This window comes from Leptonotus elevatus, chromosome 3 (genome assembly GCF_054856555.1).
Source record: "Leptonotus elevatus isolate MCC_2025b chromosome 3, RoL_Lele_1.0, whole genome shotgun sequence".
NCBI classification, from domain to species: domain Eukaryota; kingdom Metazoa; phylum Chordata; class Actinopteri; order Syngnathiformes; family Syngnathidae; genus Leptonotus; species Leptonotus elevatus.
In genome coordinates, this window is record NC_141241.1 from 13,442,348 (window position 1) to 13,461,061 (window position 18,714).

At 36.9% G+C, this 18,714-nt stretch overlaps 1 protein-coding gene across 1 annotated transcript; it reads right to left on the minus strand.

Moving 5' to 3' along the window:
• Window positions 1-177: 177 nt before the first annotated feature.
• Window positions 178-15,781, minus strand: chs1 (chitin synthase 1). The gene is made up of 34 exons (XM_086071657.1): window positions 15,721-15,781; window positions 13,730-13,865; window positions 13,003-13,188; window positions 12,716-12,917; window positions 12,397-12,557; window positions 11,102-11,177; window positions 10,619-10,737; window positions 10,267-10,444; window positions 10,086-10,182; window positions 9,846-9,942; window positions 9,245-9,366; window positions 9,085-9,180; window positions 8,822-8,986; window positions 8,484-8,631; window positions 8,329-8,391; window positions 8,072-8,244; window positions 7,821-7,879; window positions 6,389-6,589; window positions 6,124-6,292; window positions 5,890-6,005; window positions 5,623-5,802; window positions 5,413-5,517; window positions 5,210-5,327; window positions 4,669-4,750; window positions 4,349-4,578; window positions 4,158-4,258; window positions 3,985-4,066; window positions 3,752-3,905; window positions 3,528-3,632; window positions 3,312-3,422; window positions 1,485-1,622; window positions 1,000-1,079; window positions 841-907; window positions 178-740 (listed from the first exon to the last, which is right to left on the minus strand). Exons 1-34 carry the CDS (start codon window positions 15,765-15,767, stop codon window positions 666-668), a joined length of 4,239 nt encoding a protein of 1,412 aa, XP_085927783.1. The 5' UTR covers window positions 15,768-15,781; the 3' UTR covers window positions 178-665.
• Between the last annotated feature and the right edge of the window lie 2,933 nt (window positions 15,782-18,714).

The window sequence follows — 18,714 nt, forward strand, 5'->3', positions numbered from 1 at the left end:
TTGTGGGAGACATGGAAAGCAAGGCCCAATGCACCTTTAAAATAAGGCTGGTATCGGTACTGATAGTGATACTTTGTATAGATACTCGTCCATCCCTAAAAAAAAGAGGCAAATATCACAGAGATGCTTTTTTTTTTTTTAATGGCAATATAAGTGACAACAAACAGCACATTGTGTTTTCTAATATTTTATTGCAGTACAGTGTACACTGAAAATACTCATTTTCATCAAACCTGATTTTTAATTTTTTTTTTATTTACATTCATATACCGGTATTCAAAGAGTATATGACTTAAACAGTACAAAGCCATTAATATTTCTCCCACTTATGTGCAAAAGTTGCAGTTTAAATCCATTTTTCAGGGGTGAATTGCTCATATTTTATTTTGTAACGCATTATCTTACCAAGTCACACAGAAAAAAAACATTTAAGTGCAATACTACAGACTGAAACAGAAATATACAGAAAATAAAGTTTCACTGATTTTTCTATACACCCTTGTAGCTCATATGTGACTGAGGAAAGCTGATAAAAGATTAAACTCTCTTTATGCTTTATGCAACGTTAGACTTTGTCTTCCGATAACATAACATTATGATGAGTAACACAAAGAAAAGGGCAGCAATGAGGAACTAATACAATCACATAAAACTGTCGTTATCAGCTACAAGTCATCGCTTGTGATGCTAAGTCCACCGGTGTTATGGTTCTCTAGAACCATACTGTCGTCGTCGTCGTCCTGGAGAATGAATGCATATTATTACAAGCGGAATACTAATGTGAATGAGGAAAAAATGCTACTAAAACAAACATATAAATGTGTTCGTTCGGTTACTTACATCGTCTTTCTGTTTGTAATCCTTCTCTGTGCTGCGGTATGACACCACATGGATCAAAGTGTAGACCCTGTAATCAAATAAAACGAAGTAGATCAGTGCTTGCATGACACTGAAGAGATGTAAATAATAAACATTTAACAAGGCGCCGTTTGTGTTTACCTGTGATACAACATGGCGAGGAACTGGACGAGGAGAAGGACCGCAAAAGACAACAGAAACATCAAGCTGAGAGGCTCCACCTGTCGACGTAAAAACGGCATAGCATCTATACGACAATTCACGCTCGTTCAGAGTGGCAAAAGCTGAATCATTCTTCGATGGCACCATTAGGACCGTAAATCAACCCTTCCTTCAGGTAACCTTATTTGACATTTCCAAATACAGTTGTAAATAGTTTTTTTCAGCCCTGATCTGTGAAACCACGAACGTGTCAAAGTGTGTCCTCTCCGTAGATTTTCTTCTTCTCACTTACTGGTTCTGCTCGATTAATTCAAGTCAAGTTTATTTATATAACTCGTACTCACAAAAGAGTCTTAAAGGGCTTCTAAACATATTTTTTGGGAAGGAACGAATGAAAATGAACTGCTGGTGTAATACCAAACGGGACACATTTTTGTCATCGTTCAAATAATGTGTGCGCCAACCTTCATGTACTCTCCAGTTGATGATCCATTTGAATGCAATTTTGGGATCTTGATGCTTATGACGTCGTTTCCAATGGCTTGCAGGAAGAAGGTAGCAACCACCCATAGCACATTGATGATAAAATACAGGAATACTGCCTGTTGGGTGTTGAGGAAAAATCGTTAATGAGCATTTTGTGGTCATACTTTTTGAATATTTGTTTTCTGCTTATAACACAAGACAAACAAAATTCTTTTTTAAAATGTATTGTCTTTAACCTTTATTTAACTAGGTAAAAAATGTTTGAAAACGAATTCTCATTTACAAACATGACCTGTCTGTGTGACAATCGTACAGAGATGGGAAGTAATGAAGTACAAATACTTAGTTACTTTACCTGAGTATTTTTCAGTACTTTGTACTATCCCAAGTATTTATTTTTTAGACTACTTTTTACTTTTATCCGTTACATCTTAACATGAGTATCTGTACTTTTTATTTGATACATTTTCAAAACAAGGTTGTTACTTTAGTTTTTAAATGCATGAAAACGATTAAAATACTTAATCTGGAAGATAAAAGCAGCTTCAATGTATCCTGGCTCAGCCAATCATAAGAAGCGTTTCATACGGTTCCGTACATCCCAGCTTGTGATTGGCTCTACGAAACGCTATCACATGACGTGCAATTGGCCAGATTAGAACAACCCGTAAATATGAGGGTAATGCGCGCCAACACTACAGAGGATCATTTTAAATTGAGAGAGTGCTCCATTAGCTAAAATTTTTCAAATTGACATAGCAGGAACATACGGTAAAAATACTTTCTATTTTTACTCGTTAAGTACATTTCAGAGCCTGTACTTTTGTACTTTCACTTAAGTAATTATTTAATACTACTTTAACTTTTTTTTTTTTTACACAAGTAACTGTACTTTTACTCAAGTAGAGAATGTCGGTACTTTTCTCATCTCTGCACTCGTATCTAAAAAAAAATAATAAAAAAACACCTCATAAATTGAGGTACCACTTAGAACTAGAAAATGCAATTTCTGGAGAAATTGCGTGTGAAAGCTGTAAAGCTGAATGAAAACTATGGAATGATTTGGAATGATGCACAATGACCTGGAAAGAGCTGAACATTTGAAAGTTGGAATGGTTAGAATCGGTGAATAAATGAATAGAAATTACAGCAGAAAAAAAAAGGGGGGTAGGGTGTGAAGAATCAAGTAGGGAATGGACTGAATAATCATCCCTAAAGTGAAATGAAAGAGTTAAACCTTTTGATTGTCACGTTGAAATTATGTAAATGTGTCATGTTGAATCTGCCATTGGGAAGGAAATGGAAATGTTATCGTACAAAATGGGGAATTGTGGGTAAGGCGTGAATAGTTGGAATCAAATTAATGGCTCCAAATCATAACATGAATATTTGGAATATGTTAAAAAATTGGATGAATTATGTGAATGGAGTAAGGTTTGAAGAATCAAGAAGGGAATGGACTAATAATCAGCCATAAAGTGAAAGGAATAAGTTAAATGGTTTGAATGTTACTTTGAAATGATGTAAATGTGAAATGTACCCATTAAGAATGAATAGGGGAAAATAGGGTACAAAATCGGGAATTGTGGGTAAGGCGTGAATATTTGGAATATAAAAAATGCAAGCACCCATGGCAGGAATTTTTAGAATATGGTAAAATTAGAACGACGAGAATCGGATGAATTATGTGGAAGTAGATAGATGCCGAAAAAGTGGGAAGTTTGAAGTATAGGAATTTAGATAAATATAGACATTCAATCAAATTAAATCCAAACATTCAACAACGTGAAAGGAAGTTTACTGACCTTGTTGCGCAGCGACTTTAGCTCTCTGGTGACGTCCTCCAGATGTGTTTTAGTGTCTGTAATGGGCTTCAAGTAGCGGTCGATCAACTTGTCCCAGAAGTCATTCTCATCCTACACGCACACAGACATTTGTCATCACCCATTTAAGTTTTTTTTTTTTTTTTTTGTCAGCACCTTCCTCTCTCAGGCCGAATAATAGCTGATTCAGTATCTTACCACTTCCAGTTTCTGCACCTGAGGGGCAGTCAGAGTTTTCTCGATGGCTCTCTTGACTTTTCTCTCTAATCTTTCCATGCGACTGATCTTGAGGGTGCGGCGAGCCTACGCGCAAACAGACACACGCAGAATCGACCCACTGCATTATAATTGCCTAATTAAGAGCCCAGTAAATAAAAACAAAACATGAACGCAAATTTTGTTGGTCTCCCTGTCATAAATACCTGCTCCGTCAATTCCTGTTGTAGTTCCTCCAGTTGACTTTCTGTCAGAACGTCTTCAGGTCCCACGCCATACAGTTGTCCATTAACAGTGTCTGTTAACATGAGCGTCAACTCTTCACACACGTCATCGTAACTGTTTTTGCGGAGGGAGTACCTGGTTTCAAGAAAAGAACACGACGTTTTCTGTTTAGATGATTGCAACCTAAAATGGGCATAATGCGACAAAGAATTACCGTATTTGTTCTTTTAAGTTCCTCTTAAGGTTGGCAAAGGTCAGCTTCTTTAAAAATTCTTCTTTCACTGGACTCACCCATTCTGTGAAGACACATGCACACAAAAGCAGTTCTTGATTTTTGGAAGCTCACCATGCCAACATTTGTTTGTTTCAGGCGTCAGGGCGACTCACCGCTAACTGGAAGGTCTGCGTTGTCCTTGTTGTCATCGTCATCGTCATCTTCATTTTCAGAGTCACTTGTTGATATGCTCTCTTTTTCCAAGCTATCGTCGCTACACACACAGGCGCATGCACATTGGTGACTCTTTGCGAACAGTTACTTTTAGCAAATTTTTTTACACTTGTATTATTGTAATAGTTACGTGTTTCTCGACATGATGTCAAATGTTTTGAACTCCCTCATTTCTTCATCACACAGAGGTTTTCGTTCTTCTTGCAGTGCCCTTTGGCTGGTGTCAAGCGCAGCTTCGGGCTTCACGTTTGAAGCGGCGTGTTGATTTGTTTCCTGGCCTGTGATTGGAAGGGGAGCGGCTTGCTGTCCATTCTGTCTTGTGATTTGTTGAATTATCAGGTTCTCCGTTTCCTGAGTTATCTGTCGATTCAAACCACGGGTGCTATGAATTCGCCCATCCAAATCACACATTCCACAGGTGCACGGCACGTCAGCAGGGGTTCGTATCACCTGCAACTTCATGTCCCAGCAGCAGAGTCTGCAGTTTCGATCACACAGCATGTTATGGTTCTTCTTTATCTCTGCTCCTCCCCTGACAGATTCAACAGATAAGAGATGAAACACTTAAATACAAAAAAAGTTATGGTATGATGTTGATCATACTTGACTCATTGAGCCATTTTTAACAAAAAGAAAGATCATATTTTGTCTGTAAATGACTGTACAATGATTACCTTTAAAAATGAATTTTGCCACTTGCGGTCAACTGAAGATGACACCACACTTGCTCAGGGCTTAGCTAACGAACAATCGCGGCTTAGCTTTAGAAATTACCTAAGCAACTGTGATGTTATTTTCAGTCGACAGCAAGTCTGAGATGGATCAAATGGGTGGATTTTGCTGCTTAGCTCATAATCCACAAGCACAACAATATTAATCAGAATACCCTATTTAGACTAGTGGGGCCACATAGAACTTATTGTAAATACTTTTTTGGGTTGACTTTCCCTTTAAGTAAGGAATCTGCTAATGATGAGGATCAGTGCATTACTTGTTGGATTCCCTCGTGCCCCAGGTCACGATGTGCATGTTAACCAGTGAGTAGATGGTAAGTAGAAGGTAGCCACTGGGAATACAGATGAAGTACATCAGGCCATAGATGATCATTCCTGTAGGAGAGAAATACCATCACAATGCACAACATGACATCATCGAACATGAATGCTGATGATGATATATCATTTTTTTACATACCAAACTCCTCGGGGTGGAGGATAGCAGTCACCAAGTACATAATTGTCATAGAAATCAGGAACACGCCAGTTGGGGTTAGGAACGTACCCTGAATCACCATATCGCCTGAGGGCACAATGGCGGCTCAAAAAAAACGCGTCTTAACGAATCACAGACAAGAGCTGCAAACATCAACGTAGTCACAAAGATCCGGATACGACATGTGCTCACCGATGATAGAAAACAAGGAAGCCGTCATGAGGAAGGCATACAGGACACTCATAATGGCAGCGATTGTTATCTGGAGGTTTGGCTTGGCGATGAAACAAATGATGATGTAGAACACCGGCGGAATGCTTGCGATGATGATGGAAAGTGTACCAGCGATTTTAAAGACAAACTGGAAAGCACCTGCAAGGAAAGCAGATAACAGAATAAATAATAGTTCACTTTCTGAAAATTGTAGGTTAAAAAAACAACAACACATTGACGGACTACCTGCCACCATCAGAGTCACAGAGGCTGGCCCAAGAATAGAGGAGCCAACAGTGAACATCTGGTAGAAAATATAAAGTCTGGATATGGAGGAGTTTCTCTTCACTGTCTCTGGGCCACTGTAATCATCAGTAGAAAGAGTTCTTATTCGTCTGACTGCATTGAATAAGAGAATTGTGCTAACTACAGTCGAGGGAAAGTCTCCCAAGGTGACATTTCCCTTCATCGCTAACTGACCTGTGCAGGAGGTCCAATGTATTAGCCAGCGTGGACGGTCCCCACCGTCTCCTCTGGTTATAAAACTCTTTAAACTCCTGTGGCGAGTTGGTGTAGGCATCAGATGCGGCGTTGTATTCCACACGCCAACCTTGCTGCAGCAGCAAAGTACACAACCAACGATCCTCCCCTGCAAAATTTAAACAGACACAAAAAAAAAAGAACAAAATGCAAGAATATTGATTAAAAACTGGCATAAGGGAAAGAGTGATGGCAGAATCTTGACCTTGGTCATATTGAACATATTCCGCAGCCCTTGTGGCAGTCGTCGTGTATCTCTTCAGCACGTTGTCATCCATTAAGGCCGAAGCTCGAAACAGACTGAAACATCCTGGACTGCACAGGACGGACCCAAAGACGTGCTCTGCTGTCTTCTGGAGCCAATGACCCACTGCATACTCAAACTTCTGGTACCACACCATGGGACCTGAAGGTTACGGAGACAAAATTCAGAAATTTGGTTCCACCACCTGGACCTTTTTATTGCCATATCATGTTGTAGTAATAAACCAATGTTAGAAACCCTGTAAAGTGACTTCAAAGTTTTAAAATAAATGATATACGTTAGAAAAGATGCCCGAAAACCACAAAGTCCTGAATTATGGAGTTATAGCCTCAAACTGTTTTTCACTATTGAACTTTTTTCTGATTTTGGCTGTGGCTAAAACGGAAACCAATGACGTACTTGCGTCCAGCCCCTCCTCGTTATACAAGAACTGATCACACTTGTTCATGTGTCACTTATGTGAACAGGTTCACATAAATGGTCATCCGGCACAATTGTGACTTTAGTTATCGTTACTCAGCTCATTTCTACCACTACTGCGTACCGTTAGCTAGCTCGCCTACATCCCAAAAACGTTTCTACCCCAGATACCACAATTTTCAGAGAATCTTGGTGTTTTCTTTCATTCAGATTTACAAGTATTATGTTTTTTTGGTATAATTCAGTCTACTGTAGCTACTAGCTAATATGTTTGAACGCAAAGCGTTGTGGAAACGAATGTCTAAGCTAATGTCGCTAGCGGGAAGTATGCACTCATGTAGAGTGAGCCACAAGCTGGCACCTCAACATGGTCCTATCTCTTGTATTGAAAAGGAGTTACTGCACGTGTACAACTTAACAAGAGTCTATCCCTTACCAAAAAGAAGTACATTTAAGTATACTTGAAGTATACTCAAAATTAGGAGAGTATACTTCCTGTTTACTTTTCTTGTACTTATTGGAAGTATACTCCACCAAATAAATGTTAAGTCTACTTGTAAGTATACTGAAACATATACTAAAAGTTGACATCCTGTAGTATATACTTAAAAGGCACTTGCTCTGTAATGGAACCGAAATTATAGGTTACATTTATTTATAAAGCCCATATCACCATGTGGCTGGACAGCCAAGAGGTTAAGGTTGTTATCTTTGGTACTGAGGTTAATGGGTTTGATCCATGTCAATTCATCACTTTTTGCTGTGGACATAAGTACACTACAAAGTAAACTTTCAAATATGTTTAAGTGTGTACTTAAATATACTATAAAGTACACTTGAAAGTTCAATATACTTATGAATATACTTTATAATATACTTAAGTATACATTTAAGTTGACTAAAATGGGCCATTAAGACATTATTTATTTATTTTTATTTTTATTTTGCTCACCCATTCCAGTAGGATGGATTCGTCCACAGGCTGCCCCGACATTTTCATACATCCTCAGCCTGTCAATCAAAACACGTCAATTGTCATCAATCAGAATGTGGATAATTTGTGTTGTTGAATAAAAGCCATAATGAGTTTTAAACAAGTGTCAAAATTCTTTATATAATTTTCCTGTGGTATGATCCTTTTTGCGTGGAAAATGTTTCTGGATTCCCCAAAGCCGCGGTAGAATCCATTTAGCTAATACTGACCTGTCTACCAGCAAAATCACAGCTTTAGGCTGGAAGTCGGTGTCGCCGTCCAGAGCCAGGATGTATATGTTGTCATCTGAGATGAATCTTCTTTTGTTGTCATTGTCATGCTGCGGCATGTAGAATATCTCACCATCCAAAGAGATTAAAGACTCTCTGGTTACGTCTTGGCGCTACAAAAATAAACAAACATAATTTAGTTTACGTACGGTGCATGTCGCACTCTTGTTTCGTTTTAGGTGATTGTAAAGTCTTACTTTAGTCTGAGGGTTTTTGGAAAGGTAGCCCTTCCAGCCAAGTAGATAATACATGTACATGATCTAAAAGACAACAATGTTTGTCACGCAATGTCATTTTAAAAAATGTGATTCATTTTGTTAAACCAAAAGCCCCGAATTCTCGCCGTACATACCTGCGACCATCTTTTCTTGTTCCTGATGAGACCTTTGTCTTTCAGGTGAACGTAGAGCATGTTGCCTTCTGGCATTACGAATACAAGTCTGCCACCATATGGAGTTTCCACAATGGATACATCATCAGGCTCTTTGTTGGTAAAAACCCTGGAGGAAAAGTCATTGTTTTGATAAGATACACCATGACTATTTCACGAGATTTTGTTGATGGATTATGGGGGAAAATAATCATTCAAAACATTTTTAACCATATTTTTAGTCAGATGGAAGAACACAATCAAGTCCGCCCCTGACAAGTAATTTACAATCGATGCTTGCGTTGAAGGAGAAACCTCACCTGTAAACCTCGATGACAACTTGAGTCAAATCATTAACATATGAGTTAACCAGCCTCTTCCCTGTTTCTTTTTCAGTCATGAATCCGTCATCCACGTAAATGTGACACTCAAAATCAAAACAGTCCTTATGATCCTCTTTTGGATTGCCTCGGTAACGATCCAATCTGAAAACAAAAATAAATAAATAATTGTTACCACTGCAGATGACTGAAAGTGGACATTTTCACTGCTCTGTTGTCTCATGTGTTACTGCAATGCAAACCTGAACATGGAGGTCAGAATCTTCAGCATTTCATCATAGGTCTCATGCCACATGGTGGCACACAGATAGATTACGCAGCCCTGGATGTCGTCTTGGCTGTAACAAAGACAGGAGTCTTCAGTTCATGTTTGGGTGTTCGTATCATTAAGGACCTTCTCACCTTTCTTGATTCCGAGCCCGAGACACCTTCATCTTGGTGTTGAGCAACAAAGACAAGTCTACGAAAGCGGATTCATAGAGACGCCGAACGAAGAGCTGCGAGGTTCTCTCTATACGCTGGACCTAAGGAGTAGTAAATGAAAGATGCATTTTAACCATGAAATGTGCCATTCAAGATAGTTTTTTTTTTTAAATTAAGATTTATTTGTTTATTTTTTAAAACCTTGCATGCAAATAACAAAGAGTGAGCATAAAGTAGTGTTATTATATTTAACGAAAACTAACAAAATAAGCAAAGAAATTCACACGTAATTGCATTCCGTTTTTTATTCACAATTTGTATAGTGTCACAACGTTTTTTAAAATTGGTTTTGTATTTATTTTGATATTACTGATTGGCCGTACAGAAGAAGAAAGGTAGAACAGAACGCACTGAAGTGTGATTTAAATATTGTACCCAACAAGTATAAAATTACTAAAAACTAAGCTTCAAGAAAGCTACCGGTAACTGAATTTCAAAATCAAAAGTCAAGACAAAATAAAAACTAACTGTAATGAAAAATCCCCAACTTCTTATAACCCGGTATGAAGTATGTGCTTACCTTTGTCTTCCATACGTAGTAAGTGCATGAGACCAACCCTGACCACATACATACTCCCTCAAGTGCCAGCATGGAAAAAGGCCATTGCAAGTAATAGCTGTCAATCAAATGACCATTGATTATATGGGAGGGAGCAGACGTTTGCATATTATTCACATATTAGCATTATTGTTCACGTATACATATAGTAACTTAGTATATGGTCATCACACATCCTAATATTAATGTACAGGTAGGTACCTGTTAAGTGATGTCCGGCAGATGCTCCTGGTCATTTCTAGAAAGATCATAGAGGTTGTGTTCTTGTCTTTCAAGAACTCCAAGCTTTCACAAAATTCTGCAAAGGAAGAAAGACTTGGTCAATTTTTGTAAAAAAAAAAATGTAAAAAAAAAAAAAATGCTGACTTTTCAAATAACCCACGTGTGACTGTGCTATGTTGATCTCCATTCAGTTGTCCTGCTTGGGTTATGAAAAGTATAAATCCCAATAGGAGCACTGCAGGTCCTGTGCTACATAAGGGCAAAGCAAAACTCATCCTGATAGCATGAATCTTACACGCCACCACCCCAAACCAGTGGCACGCTGCTGAGCAGAAGGCCTTGAACAAGGACGAAGGGTTAGTTAGTGCCTGCCGGCGATGTCAATACCAAATGAGCAAGCTTGTTAGGAAGACATTGACTCTCATTAGTCGCTCTGATGTAATAGATTTGAATTAATCGACTTGGACAACAATTATAAAGGGTTAGCTAGCCTGCTATTAACCTTCACCTACCTGTAGGAAAAACAGCCCAAGTCCTATTTGTAACAATTCCCAATCATTACTGCCTAAATTGAAGTTTGGCCATTTGATGGTCTGTTCAATGAGGACATGGTGGATCAGGTATACAGCTCCTATAGGAAAGAAAATCATCTGTAAATTGCTTAAAGGGTTGGATTAAAATAACAGTACGTCAACAATGTACTGTATGTTGTAATATGAAATTGTGTCTTTTCACTGAAATGTGTCAACCAAAATTGCTTGACACGTGCCACTCTGTTCATGAATATTGGTTGTGTATATTTGATGTAATCCTGCTAACTAAAAACATATACAGCAAATATCTTTACTAAAATGTTATCTCTATAGGTGATGTTAGAAACACATTTTAACCAAAAAAGAATGAGGGTGTTGATATCAAGATTATGGTGTTAAGTTATTATTGGCGTATTCTGTGTGGGTGCTGTTCCAGACAGTGAGTGCACTGCAGACAATTACCTATGACAATTATCCTCAGAATGCTGCTGATGACAAACACAAAGTCCCTGAAACCATCCAGTTCTGACAATGTTTCCTACAGGGAGGAACAAAACAGTCTCAATATACAGTACGCCGTATTTTATGTTTACGCAGACCCAAAACCATATATAGTTAGACATAGGTTTATTTAGAATCAGAAATATAGGTATTAAATGTCAAGCACACAGGACATTTGAAAACATGAAAAACATTCAATAAACTCATTTTCTCCCAAAAACGTATAAATACGCTCTATTTTAAATATCTTTAGTGTCAGTAGCCTCTCGGTAGAGGAAATGGTAGTTATTACAAAAACGGCCAGCAGGTGGCAGCAGAGCCACTATGGCCATGGTAACTCATTCAATGCCATTGACGGCTATAGACGTAAAAAATTCATTTGAACTCTTTCTATTCGTTAAAATATTTTTCTTCTTCTTTTGTTAACGACAGTATGAAAATCCAAAACAAAAATATTGTACGTTTAGAACAGATATAAAATTTGTGATTATTATTGAAGTCATGCAAAATTAATTACAAAGAAAAATTTAATCACCTGATGTAATTTAAAAAAGAAGAAGAAAACATTATTAAAAATAAAAAAAGCAATTATTTTTTAAAATCATAATTAATCTCATGACTTCACTAGTTAACACATGATTAATTGCAAATGTTATTTATGTTCTAAATGTACAATAATAAAAAAATTCTAGGTTTTCATACTCTTGTTAACAAAAGTGGAAAAAAATGTTAAACTAAATAGAAATAGTTATAATGAATTTTTGACGTCTATAGCCGTCGAAGGCAGTGAATGAGTTAAAAAAAAAAGTTCATTTACCCACAGTCCTATACAGATTTGTGTATAATGATGAAACTTAGCTATATTCTAATGCTAATTGCTGAAAAACGGAAACAGATAGAAATATACTTATTTCCTGATGAAAGAAGAGACTCTAATCTTTGTTTTGGTAGGTTCCATGTTTTTATAGCAATAGAACACAATTTTTCTGTGGGCCTTGCAAAATCTGTCAAAATCTAGTAAAACAGCCGGGAGCAAACGGGATTGCTTCAGTGAAAATGGCTGGGAGTGAATGAGTTAATAGAGGAATATGTGGCTTCATTTGCTGCCAATAGTTTTCAGACTGTATTCGGGTTGGAATTTCCCACCCTATGTCGGCGGATGTGACGTCATGTTCGCATGTGATGAAAAGACTATGACTGAAAATGTACTTATTCCCCTCAAATTCCAGGTGACAAAACAGAAACATAGAAATTACCTGAATCCGATTCGTAGCTTGCATTGGATTTTCCCACCAGCAAAGAGAGATGAGTAATGAGGCGAAAATTCCAATTGCGACATAGAAATAGCAGTCGTCACTCTGGTTATCCACAAATGATGATACGCGGACATAGTAGTCGATTCCTAGCAGGCAATATCCTTTTGAGAGACATGAATGAATGTAAGGTGGCGTGCTTGTAAGAAACACCACTTTTGGCTTCACTGGCATACAACTGACTTGTAATGAATTACAGTCACCTGAGTTTTAGACAACAAGAGAATATCATAGAAACAGCATAAGAATCTATTACAGTTACCAGCAGACGTTAGAATGAGGGAGCAGATTGGGAACATAATTTTCCAAGACTCTGCCTGTAGTCGAAAGACGAGCTGAAGAAGCGCCGGCACAACACAGACACCTCCGCTGATGAACAGATTTGTCAGAACGTCAAACTGAGGCATAACCACAAGTACCATAATTGAGGTACCGAGTGACACCAAGCATTCTATGGCACAAATCTGCAAAAGAAAAGGTACGCCATTACACTCTGTTCATTATTTGTCAGAAAAAAAGATCTTTCATCAATGCAAAAATGTCTCATACAAACGACATGGTCCTCATGTTGGGCGGTACGAAGCTCTTGAAGGCACACTTCCACAGTGATTTTAGGAACACCAGGAAGTTTGGGCAAACAAGGCAGAACACCAGCATCAACATGTAGAACTGTTTCTCCCTTTCGCTGCGGAATGATTTTGGACTGGACAACGTCGACAGCATCAAAAGAGAGCCCTGATTGGTCAGAACGAAACACATTCAACTTGATATGTATTTTTTTTTCATAGGTGGCAATGCATGTGTAGAATCTAAAATAAAGCCAATGATAACTGAGGTTAATTGAAAGACCCTGTGTGTCGTCCCAAGCGCCATCTAGTGGTCAAAGAATAGCATTAGAAGCACACAGGAGTACGCACACTACGGCGGATCAGAGAGACCACATTTCGCAAGCACCTCGAGCACCTCGGCGAGTGACGGCGACTTAGCAGCCGTTGTGATGCCGAAAGATGGCTAGCGGCGAGTAGCTAGCAAAAAAATTATAAAAGTAAAAGCAGAAAGTGACAAGCGATGGGTCCGAATCATGGGAGCTAGTAAAAAAAAAAAAAAGTAAAATAATTAGTGATTACTATATTATTATGTGATAGGCTACAGCATTTATTTATTTAGGGTTTAGTCTTTTTATTTTTTTATTTTTTTTTAAATGAATGAATTATTGGTTCACGATAGATGGCGCTAGGGATCACTGAATGTGCCTTTTTGCGTTTTTGAATCATACCTTGGCAATGACGGCACTGGTCAGGACAGCTAAACCCACAACAACAGCCACCAGGTACTGGGCCAAATGGAAACACCTTCTCTTCTCTTCCTTCTCAGCTCCTACTGGGCCGAGTTGGAATGGATCCCATCTTTCCCTGAGTCACGCACACACAGGCAATATTCATATTACAGCATTGATAATGCAATCAATGTTATTGGGTGGTTAGTATTGCACCTGCAGTAAAATAAGGCAACTATATGATAGCCAGCGTCCTTGGTAGAGAAATCCTTTTGATAAATCACTTGTGTAAAATAAATGCAAACGCAAGAAAGCAAGAGACTTTTCTTGTTTGTCATTAGTTGTTTGTTGTCGCTGTTTTTCGGCCACTAATTATAAAATTAGCAAACTTTTATGTTAAACATAGTTTTTAAAATGAATGTTTAGTTGGTTGTAGTAGTTTTAAGAAAACTGTTTTTTTGTTTCACGTATGCTGTTTCTTACGACGGTGTATTAGGGCTACGTATAAATATATATTTTTTTAGAGGGCGGGGGCAATATTCCCCCCCCCCCCCCCCAAAATCTCAAATTTGTGAGTTTATAAAGTGGCAAATTTGCAAGAAAAAACTCGGAAATTTGCGACTTTACAAAGTGGCAGATTTGTGAGAGAAAAAACTTACAGCAGCATACTACTCGGATGTTTGTGCCAATACTTTTGCCTTTAATCATACCATCAAACAATCGCTCTTTGAGGATCAAGCATTTAAGTTAATTTGGTAAAATAAAAAATTTTGTTTCCAGAATTATTATTTATACATTCATACATTTTGGTATTTTTTTTGTATAAGTAGCTAAGTTGATGTGTTGAAGCTGCTGCTCTCCGTCATTTACTTACATTTACCTAAAGTATGCTAGCTTCTGATTGGTTAATGTTTAGTCAGCTGATAGGGGATCAGGAAATGTTGTCGCTCTAGCTGCGGTGAATGACGAGTAAATATTACATTTAAGAATGAATCAGTCTCCATCTTGCCTTTTAATTTTATAAACAGTGTCCTATTAACCACCAACAAATCCTCACATTTGACTATAGCTACGCTACGTGTATATTTCGTAAATTTTTTTTGTTTTTTTTCTCGCAAATTTACCACTTTATAAACTTGCAAATTTGCACGTTTTTTCCCCTCAGAATATTACCCCCGCCCTCTAAAAAATATATATTTATACGTTGTAGTTTCTTTTGTAGTTCCTTTTGTTTTTTTGAAACATCATGACACGATACATTTGTATCCTCCATATTGTTTTCTATAGCCACTGTATTTAATTTTTGAGGAATTATTGCCTTATTTTGGACTTTTATGACACATGTTTTTTTTTTCTCATACTCATTTTTTTGGGCTTCACTGTATTTAAACATGAGGACATGATTTAGTCCGTTCTAACTTAGTAGTTAAAACGTAGGGATGTTTGATATCACTTTTTGTCAGACTGATACTAGTACCAGTACTCAAATATTGAGTAGTCACTGATACTGATACCAATACCGACCGAGTACTTTTGTTACATAAAATTTAATTTTAATTTAATTTTAATTTAAAAAGTGGTATGAATAAATTCTATGTAAATTATATTTTACTACATACTTTCTTTTGTATCCTGCAAATTGTTGCATTGTATTAAACAAAGCTACTTGAAAGATTTCAAGTTACTGTATTTCTATTTGGAAGTAACACGCTATCCACATTTACATATTGTGGGCCAATAGGGCCAATTTTGTTAAGTGGAACAAAAATCCTTCCAGTGACCATAGACATAAAATCTCTAGAGAAAAGATGACTTTCTTCTGTTAAAAAAGAAAAATGTCAGCGTAACCATTAAAAAAAAAAAAAAATATATATATATATATATATATAATTTGTGAATCCTGTATGGATTCAATATACCAGTCCAGACACGGGTCATGAAGTGGCCCAAAATTGACATGAAACTCACTCCGTCTCCATTTGAATTCTTACTTGTTTCGCTCCTCGACCATCTTTGTTCTGATTTTCTTTCCCTCCATCTTGCTTGGGGCCGTAAGAAGATCACGTATCCTGTGACAAAACAGAAAGGTGCCAGATCTGTTGAAACTAAAAGAGTACAGTATACAGCAACATGAATACAAGTAGTAGAATTTAAGTAAAAAGAAAAACAATTACCTTCTTTTGATCTTTCTTGTCCTTTCTGTAATTTACTCCAGCCACGCCTGTGCCAACTAACAAAACCAAACTAAGCAACAAGATGATCTGAATGAGCAAAATTGAATCCCCCAAAATAAAATTCACCCCCAGTCCGTCTCCTATGGAGACTCTGACTGTCTTTCGCTTTTCTATTCACCCGTTTGTAGTCCCTAGTTTAAGAAAGAAAAAGCAAATACTGCCATGGGACTCCGACCGGTGCACTTGTGCGAGTGCCGCAGTCCTTCGAAAGATACTGTTAGATAACCATGTGAGGGATACTGTAAAAGTTTCTACTGTAACCACCCAACACAACTTGATGACAGCATGACTAAAAAAACAAACAAAATCTCAGTGGTAACATAATCTCTTGTGTTTTTATGGAAGATGTCATAAAAAGGTACAAAGATCATATTTATGGTCACGCACATACCCACGCCTTTTCTACGACTCTTCCGAGTTTTTAATTAACTGAGCCAACACCTTGCTTTGTGCTCCCAACCAGCGATACGACATCATGAATACACACTTGGTCCTTTCTTCCTGTTGTTCCCAATTTTAACAACACATTCTTAAATTATTCTTTCGTTCCTGACTGTAAAGCCATGTTGATCTTGACATTTTTTTTTTATTCAACTCATTTTTATTGTATAAATAAAGGTCAAGCATACGTTTGTGTGTCTCAGCACGAAACCTTGAATTTAGAATGTTTTATTAATATATTATATTTTAAATGAGTAACATTCAATATCATTTTTTTTCAGACCGATACCAGTATGAGTTGAAGTAATAAAAATTAATAAAATAAATAATATAAAAAATTACAAAATAAGAAATAAGACATTTTAATAAATAAATACATACAAAATAAATAAATAAATACAAAAATAATAATACAAAAATAAATTAGAAAAAAACAAAAAAACAAAATAATAATAACAAATAAATTAAAAACAGCTTTAAATATATATCTGTTGATCTTTCCATTAATTTTTGGACTAATCTATAAATCAGATTACATTTGTAAATTGTCATCTCTTTATTAAAAAACAGGCCATTATTTGAAAGTAGAGTGTAGATAATGCAGATAATGAAAATGGATTATCATTCAGTTACTGGTTTGGTCCGCAGCAGTTCGAAAAATGTTGTTTTCAAAATGTCTTGTGGGACTACAGAAATCAGAAAATATTTACAGTTGTGACGCTGAAATTCCATGCATGGATTTTGAGATTTTTAAATTTAAACAAGGTCTCTTAACGATTATTTGACTCAAAATAGATGCCGATTAATTTGATAATCGATGACTTTTTTAATTAATTGTTTTAATTGTTGCTCCTCCAATGGAAAGGCAGTTTTTTTCTAGATTGTGAGAGGATGCCTGAGAAATTGAGACGTTGTGAACTAAGTTGATGAGCCACAAAGTGAAATTAGAAGAGAGTGGAGGCAAGACTCAGGGAAGATCTGAGCAAAAGTATTGCTTCATGCCTAGAAAGAGTCCCACTGATAATTTGCCTTAAGGGTGTTGATAGAGAAGTACAGAGCAGGTCGTAAGGAGCTGCATTTTGTATTTGTAGATCTAGAGAAAGCTTAGGACAGTGTACTCATATAGCAGACAAGTATTTTAGAATAGGACATAAGGGAGGCATAACTGTGTAAGGTGTGCAATAGGTGTGACGGAGCAGCTTAAGGTGGAGCTTCCTCTTTGCAATAGTGCTAGCTAGACAGATGAGGTTAGACAGGAATGCCCATGGACCATTATATTCGCAGATGACCTACTGATCAGCAGAGAAAGCAGGGCGCAGGTGGAGGGAGCATTTAGAGAGGTGGAGTATTGGGTTTGCTCGAGGTTTCTTCCCACAAGGGATTTTAAGTGAGGAGTGTGGTACTCAATGTGTACTTACTGTACAAACAAACTGAATTGAACTGGGAGGCATGCACTGGACAGGAGGGATGGCAAATGTAAGATAGATGGTATGCGTGAATAATAGGGGTGGAGAGGGACGAGGGAGGCTCCAAGAAGAAGAGATAGGTGAAGTGAGGTGGAGGACTTTAAATACTTGGGGTCAACAGTCCAGAGCAATGGTGGGTGTGTTAAAGAGGTGAAGAAACAGACCCAAGCAGGTTGGAATGCACTGTAAAAAAAAAAGAGAAGAAAAAAAAGTCCTAAAATAACAACATTTCTATGTTTATTTAATTGGATTTTACAGATTTTTTCTATATTTTTAAACTATAATTTATTTTTCAAAAATAGACTGCTGAATGTAAAATAACATGAAATCACTGTAATAAAAACACAATATTTTTGTTATTTTAAGGATAAACGCATTAGAGAGACACATATTTATTGTTAAAATATGTTCACAATTTTAAATATTTGTCCATTATGAAATGGAATGTACTGTAAAAGGCAACTTTAAAAAAAAAAGAAAAAGAAAAAGGAGACAACTTTTAAAAATGACTGCAAAATTAATAGTCAAAATTTGTAATTTTACGATAAATTCTTTGCTAATTGACTAATGTATTTTATTGAAAGTAACTACAATTACTGTAATGACCTAGGTCAGGGATGTCATACGTACAACATGCGGGCTTGCCAAGGGGTTTAATCCGGCCCGCGAGATGATCTTGTAAAGAAAAAAAAAAGAAGAAAAAAAGAAAAAAAAAAGAGTCATGTCAGACCAAAGTAAAAATCAAAAGATATAAATTCATAATTTCAGAATTATCAGATAAACAATGCAAATTGTACAGGTAATTGGCCTGAATATCATTATTTTATACACAATCTAAAATTAC